General features: G+C 51.1%; 1 protein-coding gene across 1 annotated transcript; it reads left to right on the top strand.

Annotated features, from left to right (window-relative positions):
* Positions 1-2,080: 2,080 nt before the first annotated feature.
* LOC119097073 (putative transporter slc-17.2) lies at positions 2,081-8,139 on the top strand (the record flags this gene model as incomplete). Its single annotated transcript, XM_037220105.1, is given in 7 exon segments — positions 2,081-2,218; positions 3,853-3,989; positions 4,253-4,402; positions 5,111-5,243; positions 5,731-5,850; positions 6,897-7,021; positions 7,870-8,139. Coding segments are annotated over 7 exon segments (989 nt in total), but the record flags the coding sequence as incomplete, so codon positions are not given.
* Between the last annotated feature and the right edge of the window lie 1,574 nt (positions 8,140-9,713).

The following is a 9,713-nucleotide window of genomic DNA, read 5'->3' as shown; positions in this document are numbered from 1 at the left end:
AGCGGGCCGACAGTGGAGGTCACACCCTCTTTAACGCAGCGCGGGCGCTACGGTCTGCTGCGGGCATTGTACCATGATTATCCTTGACACTTCCCTCAAAAGTAACTAGGATGGTTACGAATTCATGCGACATCAAAGCCAGACTCATTCATATCATTTTCAAATCAAAGTGTGTCTTAAGAGTGTGCTGCTACTGCAGCTGCTCCAATGGAAGCGGTCATCCAGAGTGGTACACCACTCTCGCGTGGGTAAGGAAGCACAGGATGCGTAAATTGGGAGCGTGGTTTCCTGCTTACACTTGTTCTACAAATGCCCTTAACTTTCTTTTTTTTTGCAATCGCCGAGAGCAGCACTGCTTCTGTCACTAACCATGGGAGGACTAAGGCCGTGCCAGTGGTAATTAACCTGTGGGAACGGCGCTCATCTCGGTGGCCAATTGAGAATAATTGTCATATAGATGGATAAGTGAGAACAGTTGCCGTGCCAGAGAACACGTGAGCACGGAACATGCGCCGGTGTACATGTGAGCATGGAGATGTGCCAGTGAACACGTGAGCACGGGACATGTGCTAGTGAAACTGTTACCGTTGGTATGTCACAGTCACCTCAAGGCAGTGAATCTGTAACCGTTGGTATGTCACAGTCACCCCAAGGCAGTGAATCTTCGTCACGTGAATACTGTGTCCGCCGATCCCAGCTACGTGAGGCCGCTGCAAGTTTCGGCAGGCTCGTGACGGACGTGCCCGGTCAATGAACACGCGCCGGGTCAGAGGCCAGTGGGAACGAGAGGACTGTGACCGCGCACCCCACCACGAGAGGGCAGTCTCCGCCTGAACGATCACTCGAAAACGGCGACTGTATCAGCGGTTCGGTCGACCGTCATGACACTGTTGCAGGGAGAATTTACGTGGAGCAAGCAGTTCCAGGGCCTGGTGCTGTCCGCCTACTTCTACGGCTACGTAGCGACGCTGGTTGTCGGCGGCTGGGTGGCTGATAGGTGAGCTGTTTGACAGATGATGGGTTTTGACAGGTGCGCTGACGTCTCGACGCTGACATCTGTCTGCGCTGGGACGCCCGCTGACTCTCAGCGCCCCCGGAGCCGCCGCTGCACTTCCTCACTTCAGAGAAATTCCTGCCGGCGACGTTTTGTCACAGACAATAGCAATTGTGAAAAGGAAATGGAACCGGTGCATCCTTACACACACTGGTGTTGAATAGCTGGAGCTGACAGCTCCGTCACTTGCTGCTGTCACCCGCTTTTGATTCATTTTCAGACGGGCGCGATACATCAAATGCATGGGGCCGTCGAGTAACACCTGCCGTCCGGTATCACGTATGTTTCTCGCCAGGCGTTTCAGCCCTGCGCCTTCGCGTTGCCAGGTACCCCAGCCACAGAGTCGTAATCTGCAGCGCGCTCTCCCAGGCCCTGCTGCTGGCGCTGATGCCTGAGGCGACGCGGCTGTGGCCAGCTAGCTTCGTCATTCTCAGAGTGATCCAGGGCGTGGTAACGGTGAGCATCGGAGTGATAACGCTGCATCTGAACCCTAATACGTTTCTGTCACCAGATTCGTACATCCTCGCACCAGATATACTGGACAATTGAAGCGGATAAACAGATGTGCTTTGCTACAGCCCGGGTTAGTCCTGTTTGCTTGCTTTACGAGCCAGCAGTAACGGTATGGCATGCAACGAAGATTGCATGAATTGTCATTGCCTTGCAAAATAAGAATATCATATGGCAGACTAGTTTGCGGCATCTTCCCTCTTCTTCATTCAACTAACAAAAATGAAATCTGCTTCCGCTGAATGACCACATTCTGTCTTGTTTTGCGTGCTTTGCTGCAGTTGGTGCTGTTAGTGTATCACAAGGCGAAGGTCCTTCCCACTGTCATGGTTTTGTCACTTGTCCGTTTGAAGCGGACAAACGCCCGCAGCAGCGTAAACATTAGTACATCTCGACTTCCACTCGGTTGCTGCATGCCTTCCCTCGTTCAGCTGTCTTCATCTGATGGCTGATCCTCGCCCCCGTTTCAGTCGCCGTTCTTTTCGGGTTTCAACGTGATTCTCCGCAACTGGTCTGCGGCCGGCGAGTTTGCGCTGCTGTTCTCCATAGCCTGGAGTGGGCTATACCTGGGCAGCGCCGCCGCCTTCCCGGTGACCAGCGCGCTCTGTCAGTCCCACGGGCTCGGAGGGTGGCCGGTGGTCTTTTATGTCTGTGGTAAGCGGGACTGGAACACGACGTTGCACGGCCCTCATTGCCTTGAACCATGTTTTTTGTTAAAATGTGACATGCGCCGCATTCTTGTCACGATTATGCTATCTCTTGTCCCAATGCACAGAATAATAAATCCTGTGCATGAGAAGGTCGCACCACTTATCCAGACCCAACGCATTCGCTTTTTTTTTACTGGCGGGGCTATTCAAAACGCATGCCGAAAAAATAAGGTGTCGGTATAGACCATTCCACGGAGAAATCCTTCGGGCTTAAGGAAAAGGCTTTTCAGTGTCAATTTGGAGTCCGGATTGGGATCGACAGTGGGGTCACCGTGAGCTCTGACCTCACTGTCCGATCGTGAAATGCCGGGTCAACGGCAAAACTTGGCAGCGAAGGCTTAGCCTGCCACACTACTCAGAGCAGCCGGTGCCGGCCCTTGACCTGACCCGACTTGACCTTCAGTGTGACCGCTGCCACTACACTTGCCCCAGGCCACCCCAATCTGCGCTGGCGGTGTCTGCAGTGGTGGGACGGGGCGGAACGTATACCTTGGGTGCATATGCGCAGGAGTGCGACATGGACGCGTTTTAGGCCGTTTTCAATTGATGTACTACCGTTTTTGAGGCAATCACAAGTATTGTCACTAGTTACCAGTACCAACGAAGTCGGAATCGCGTGTTTGTCACCTTTAACCCATGTTTTAGTGGTCATTTCAGATCGTTATGCATTAACATCGCGTGAATATTTCGTGTTGAACACTGCCGTCCCTAGAAACATGCCAGTTAGGGGTAATGTAGACACACCATGGCTGTTAGGCCACCAACCATTCTGTAATCACTGGTGTGCCAAGTTTCTGACTTGGGCTATGCTTGGGCTATCATCGGTTCGAGAGAAACAAAACCAGCTTGAATACACTTTTCGGCAGCCTTTCGTACCTACTGAAGCAAAGACCCTTTCTAAACCAGCTTCCCCTTTTTAAATAAATTGAAGTGTGTTCCAGGCAGTAGGTATTCGAGGCACACGTGACATCTGGTGCAGGGCAGATCAAACCGAAACCGAAAAATTTGTAGGCAGCGGCCCTCTCCCCATTTACTTCCAACTGATTTTCTGTGAAGTTGACTTTTCCGGTGTTCCGTTTTAAACGCGTTTAGAACCGATCTGTGGACCTTAGCAGACGGAAAATCGAAGATGGTGGTTCAGTTACGCTCCATTTAATAGACGGTGTTGCGAATAAGTGTCCGTAAGTCTTCACAGTAGAGGTAGGGAAATGGATTCATTAGGTGTAAAGACATACGAACATTCCTGTGGTGAAACAGCGTACGGAAGCGTGAAAATAATGTTTTCGAATCATCGTTAATTGATTCATGCTTACGCTTCATGTTGGATGGAAACTACCCAAAAGCGCCTAGAAAACGATAGCCAACGATCACTCTTATAAATGATTTTGAGCAATTTAGCAAGGGCCCATAAGTTTGGATAATAAAGCATCCAAAAGGGCACTAATTACTTAGTTTTGTCCACGAACCGGCCTGCTGCCTGCCATACGGCTGTGACACATGTGCCACGAATCTGACCTAACGCTACTTAGTAGGACCTAGCGTATGCTCACTGTCTGACCTAGCGCGCCGCACGGGCAGCGATGGCCTCCGCCATGTGGGCGCTGGTCGCCTGTTTCGTGCTGACCGAGTCGCCAGAGCACCACCGATTCATCAGCGAGGCGGAGAAGAAGTGCCTGATGTCGCAGGCGCACGTGCAGACATCGGCCAAGGCGCCGGTTAGTATCCGCCACCACATCCAGCACCCTGAGCAGCGTTTGCTGTGTCAGAGTCGCACGTGCTCTTGTTATCCCGCGAGCTCTTAATTCACGGCAGCGGCAACGTAGGGGTGAACTCACTTGTGATTGGTCGAGAAAGCGCTGTCTTTCTGAGTATGCATGACGTCAGGACACTTTCCAAGTATGATACTTGTTTCTTAAAGGTTATAACTCTAGAAATGACATTGGACGTTTAGGTTAACTGAACTTCTCTTTGTCTCCAGACGAAGCCAGTTTCAATCTGGGTGCTCTTGCGCAATCTGCAAGTGTGGATCATCATGCTCAGTTACTTCGTTACCAGCTGGTTCTATGCGACTCTCAGCATCACGTTGCCAACCTTCATGAAGGAAGGTTTTGACTTCGACATAATGGAGGTGAGCTAGCAACAGACCACTGTCGTACATCTGCTTAAGTCGTGGAGATGTGAAGGAAATGCGGGTTGCGCTACATCATACCTGACGTCAGCCTTTCGTTGAGAGTCACCTAGGAACGAACGCAAACCATGAAGCGAAGTCATGTGCCAGATACAAATGCAATAAACAGCCACACATTTGCATAAGTGCGATGAAAATTCATGCACGTCGACTGACTATTACATGACAACTTATCAGCTTATCAGCGTTGAGCCTATGGCGTTGGATGGGAAGAATAGACGGCGATTAAAATTTAAACGCGCGAAATTTGCGTCTTAACAACCGCTCTCACGCACTCGTGCCTGAGCACATTCGCTAGCAGGGTGCAGTATTCTGTTCATTTGAAGTACGGGCTCCAGTCCCCAAAACTTTGAGAATAAATTGGGCCATATCCGAAAAAGTAGTTTGTAAATTTTGGGTGTAGTTTGCGTGTTTTTTTACTGTTGAGCACCCCACCTCTTTCTGCAAAATTGCCCTCCTGCACGCAAGGTGCCGTGGCATACGCCGGAAGAAGTATTACGATTGATTTTGCTTGCGATTTTAACCACGTCGGGCACCCCACCTCTTTCTGCAAAATTGCCCTCCCGCACGCAAGGTGCCGTGGCATACGCCGGAAGAAGTGTTACGATTGATTTTGCTTGCGATTTTAACCACGTCGGGTCGTTTCAGAATGGTTTCGTGTCGGCCCTACCAAGCCTGTCCATGGGTCTTCTGATCATTGCTGGAGGAAAGGCGTATGAGTACATTCACGTCAACAAGGGCGTGAGCACTACGAACTCACGCAAAATAATGTCTTCGATTGGTAAGCCCGCATCTAAAAAGCCTACAATTTTGGGGGCGCCTGAGCTTGTAGGCTCTTTAATTCAATGAGCTAGCGCGCCAATTGTTGCGAACGCTGCGCTGCTTGGCTTTACATAAGCACGTTATATCATGCAAGTCGAAACAAGCAATATGTTGGAACCGGTAGTGAAGTGGTTAAGCTGCGCGTCTGTAAAATCAGAAGCACGGGATAGAATCCTACCGCGCCCGCCCTTGCTGCCAGGGTGAGAGGCAGGCGACGCCATATCGTGTCAGCAGTGGAGCACGTCGTAAAACCTCAATGGCGACGAAGCTGTACACATCATTCAGTGCCATGGAGGGCAGGCGTTTGCAATCGGCAGGCATTTAGGCATTGCCAAACATACATACAACGGTGATACAATCCTTGCATATTGCTCAACTTGTCTGAGTCCTCGTTGGTCTGCTCGACATCCTGAGGCTGCTACTGACCATGCCTTCCGGTTCCGCAGGACTGCTCGTGCCGGCTGCCTGCATGATCGCCGTCATTGTGCTGCCATCCAGCCAGCGGTACCTCAGCGTCGTCCTGATGTCCCTGGCCCAGGGATTCTCCAGCATCGTGATCTCTGCCGGTAGCAACATCTAGCAATGCGCCCTACGATGTCTTCTTGATACCCTGTGTCTTGCGTAATTGTCGAATCTAGTGTCCTGAGATGAGGCACTTAACAACAGCTAGGATTATGCAGCAAAATGATCTTTTACTTCTAAGTGGTCATCATCAATCTGATACGCATAGTGAGGCTGATCTGCGCAGATTATCCTGAGGTTTCGGGCAATGATAATGTTACAGCATCGACAAGTTGTATTCTTAGGATCACTGTCAGCTAGTCAGCATTATTACACATCACGCGTACATCGCGATGGGACTTGTAAGGTGTACTTCTATTCGCGCGAGATTTTAGCTCGGATCGGCAGACCTGAGAGCTGGTGCCGACTGGCAACGCCATCCCTACCACGTTTTTACGCGTCGCGCGACGCAGGCTGCTTAGGAAACGGGTCCCTGTACAGCCTCGCGATACGTTACGTCTCTCCCAAGTGCCACCGACATGGTTGCCATGGATCCCTGACAAGACGATTGGGTGGGTGTATCAGATCAAAGTTTGGAACCACCGTGGTGGCCCAGGATACCACAGCTCCCTGTAAGTCAGTGGGAGTAGGTAAGTGTCCGTGTTCACTGTCACACCTACCCGGTCCGGGGTCGACTGTCACAGCTCCCGTAACAACGCTGCTCTCAGTCCGGTGTCGAATGTCACAGGTCCCGTACCACTGATGCTCTCAGTCCGGGGTCGACAGTCACAGCTCCCTGCCACAGCTCCCGTAACAACGCTGCTCTCAGTCCGGGGTTGACTGTCACAGGTCCCGTACCACTGATGCTCTCAGTCCGGGGTCGACAGTCACAGCTCCCTGCCACAGCTCCCGTAACAACGCTGCTCTCAGTCCGGGGTTGACTGTCACAGGTCCCGTACCACTGATGGTCTCAGTCCGGTGTCGGCTGTCGTAGGTCCCGCACCACTGATGCTCTCGGTCCGGTGTTGACTATCACAGGTCCTGTACCACTGATGCTCTCAGTCGGGTGCTGACTGTCACAGCTCCCCGTCACACGACACTGGCTTTCTAGGTCCGGTGTCGGCGGCCGCCGAAATCGCTCCGCAGTACATCGGCTTCATCTGGGGCATCGCCTCCTCCTTCGGCAACTCCACCGGCTTCCTGGCGCCTCTGATCGCGGCCGCCATGACGCCGAATGTGAGTCGATCAGTCGTGCTCTGCCGCTCGACCCCGGGGCAGGACAGCTGGGCCCAACGACCAGAGGACGCACAGTGCGCGTAGGTGGAATGTTGAGACGATGTCGGGTGCAGCAGTTAATAGCATAGATGGCATGCATAACGGCTGACTCGGAGCAAAGCACCGCAAGATGGAGCTTTCACCGAGGAGCGGAATTAAGCATGTACTGAAGTACATTCTTCGTTTTCTCCAACAATACCGGCCAGTTGTGAGTACTTCCATGACAGTCAAGGAAAGCGTAAATCCAAAGATGTTTTTCAGTCTTAAACAGTCCCTGACAAGTCTTTATGACACACAAAAGTGTCCAGCTCCATTTGTCTCGGTAATGACGTCATATCCCAGCATGGTGATATACTTATCGCTGTCATCATTCGGCTTGTCCCAGTCACATGCCTCATTAGTACCTGACACTGACCAGGGTTCTGTTTATGTTCAACACACAAAAACACAAACACAGAGACAGCGCTCCATGCTCTCGCAGCATTGTCATGAGTTTCGAATCGATGGCATGGGCAGCTGCATTCCCACACATGGTATATAACGTCCAAGCTTTCAAGTTCAGCACAAAAAAGACGCGCTTGTCGGCGTCCCCTAAGCACCAAGCACCATACCGGTTCTGCGCTCGGACCTTGACACGTTGTGGTCACAAACCGCGCCACGTGCAAAGAAATATCCCGCCCCCTCCGCCGGTGTGCAGTGCTCACTGGAATGTAATGACCTCGCCGAGCCACTGCAAATCCGCACACAATGCACAGATATTCACAATGATACTCGCAACAGTAGACAGCACTCCTATGAACTCGTTGCAGGGCACTCTGCGGGAGTGGTGCTGGTTCTTCGCCATCGCCATCACCCAGATGGTTCTGCTCAGCGTTCTCATCGGCCGCCTGTGGAGGTCGGAGGTGCAGCCCTTCGCACAGTTGGAGAACTCACAGGACATCGCGGAACAGCATCACTGCGCTGCCATCACCGTAGCTTTGGAAGAGGTGGCATAGCCACATACGGTGTTTATCTCCTGGAAGCACTCCTGTACTTTTTATATATTGAATTTTCTCTGAATATATGCGTTCAGTATTCATTACAATGGAAGACATGGTCCGACGGAAAAATTACTTCGGAAAAGCTGTATAACGAAAACAACTTTGTGACATGGTGAGGTCGAGACCAGCGATCACGCTTTTAACAAGGGTTTATCTTAACAACCACTGATCGCAGCTTTCTGCAGTACTGAGTAACAAGTAAAGTAGTTCCTTAAAATATGCTTCGTGCTGTTTCATGTTACGTCCGGGCGAGAAATTCGGCTAGGAATCATTACCCAGCGCAATTGCAAAAGTTTAAGTACATTGCCTTCCCCATTACATTTGCATGCGAGCCGGAACATTTTCAAACCACGAAAAGGGTGTAAAGGTCGGGTGGAACACGCGCCCAGGTATTTTTAGAATATTTCATCCAAAGCTTTTGAGTGATTTTTTTAGGATAAGAGCTATTGCTTATCAGTGCTTGTTGTGTGAGACTTGGACCTCATCATTCGATCTTGAAACCCCAGGCCCACATCAGGATTTGGTGACGAAAGTCTAACGTGCCGCGATGCTTGGCACGGTCCGACCTTCCCACTAACGTCACCTGACTCTTGAAACGCCAGGCCAACGTCAGGATCTGGTGACGAAAGTCTAACGTGCCGCGATGCTTGGCACGGTCCGACCTTCCCGCCGATGTCACCTGACTCTTGAAACCCTAGGCCGACGTCAGGATTTGGTGACGAAAGTCTAACGTGCCGCGATGCTTGGCGCGGTCCGACCTTCCCACTGACGTGACCTGACCTTAAGCGCGACCGCTGCCACTACCACAGTCCATACCTGTCGAGGACAAAAGGCATGCGCCTAAAACGAACCGAACCCACCCCGTCACTGGTGGGTGGATCGGAAGACAGACGCTCTAACCACCCGAGCTATCGGAACAGACAACTACGAGGCCGTTTGGCGGAAAAGAGCAATGACGGTCGCATTGGCCAAGTGTGCCGATGCATACAACAATTCGTACACACTCGAGCGAAAACGATGGACTCTCCGGCTGCTGGACATTGTGATAGGTTGATTAAAATCGTGTCAAATTTTTGGCAGATGGCGATGTGCGACCAACGGCGCAATGCGTGTGAATGCTTGCTGTCCGAAGATCACGATAAAAGTCAACTCTTTCCGATCCGTAGCGACACCAAAATTATAGGGAAAGCGAAGAATACTGCCTTCCTTCAGTCGGTCTCAAACGCAGCAGATATGGCTTCAACCGAAAGCGATCCGAGTGGTCCTTAGATATCGCTTTTAACGTCAATTTACGATTAATTTGATGTAGATTAACTAGCACATGCTCATGTTACACAAAACTGCCGAACAAGTAAAAAAAATTGGGTTCGCACAATCCATGCAGCAAAACTTCTAGGGAAAACACAAAAACTGGCATGGGTTGTTAAAAAATACGGTGGTACGCAAATCTTATTCTAACTTCGCAGAATGAACCACATTGTGAAATTATCATGTCGGCAGCCGGCGCGCAGCGCCAGCCATCTACCGCAACATTTAGACTATCCAACGGCCCTGACCAAAGCATCGTGGTTCAGTTTTAACCCCATTTGCTCCATCTGCCACACGAATTGAGT

The sequence above is a fragment of the Pollicipes pollicipes genome, unplaced genomic scaffold, assembly GCF_011947565.3.
Source record: "Pollicipes pollicipes isolate AB1234 unplaced genomic scaffold, Ppol_2.1 Scaffold_4295;HRSCAF=5057_pilon_pilon_pilon, whole genome shotgun sequence".
Taxonomy (NCBI): Eukaryota; Metazoa; Arthropoda; class Thecostraca; order Pollicipedomorpha; family Pollicipedidae; genus Pollicipes; species Pollicipes pollicipes.
The sequence above is the reverse complement of the archived record's forward strand: the minus strand, read 5'-3'. Positions and strand labels throughout refer to the sequence as shown.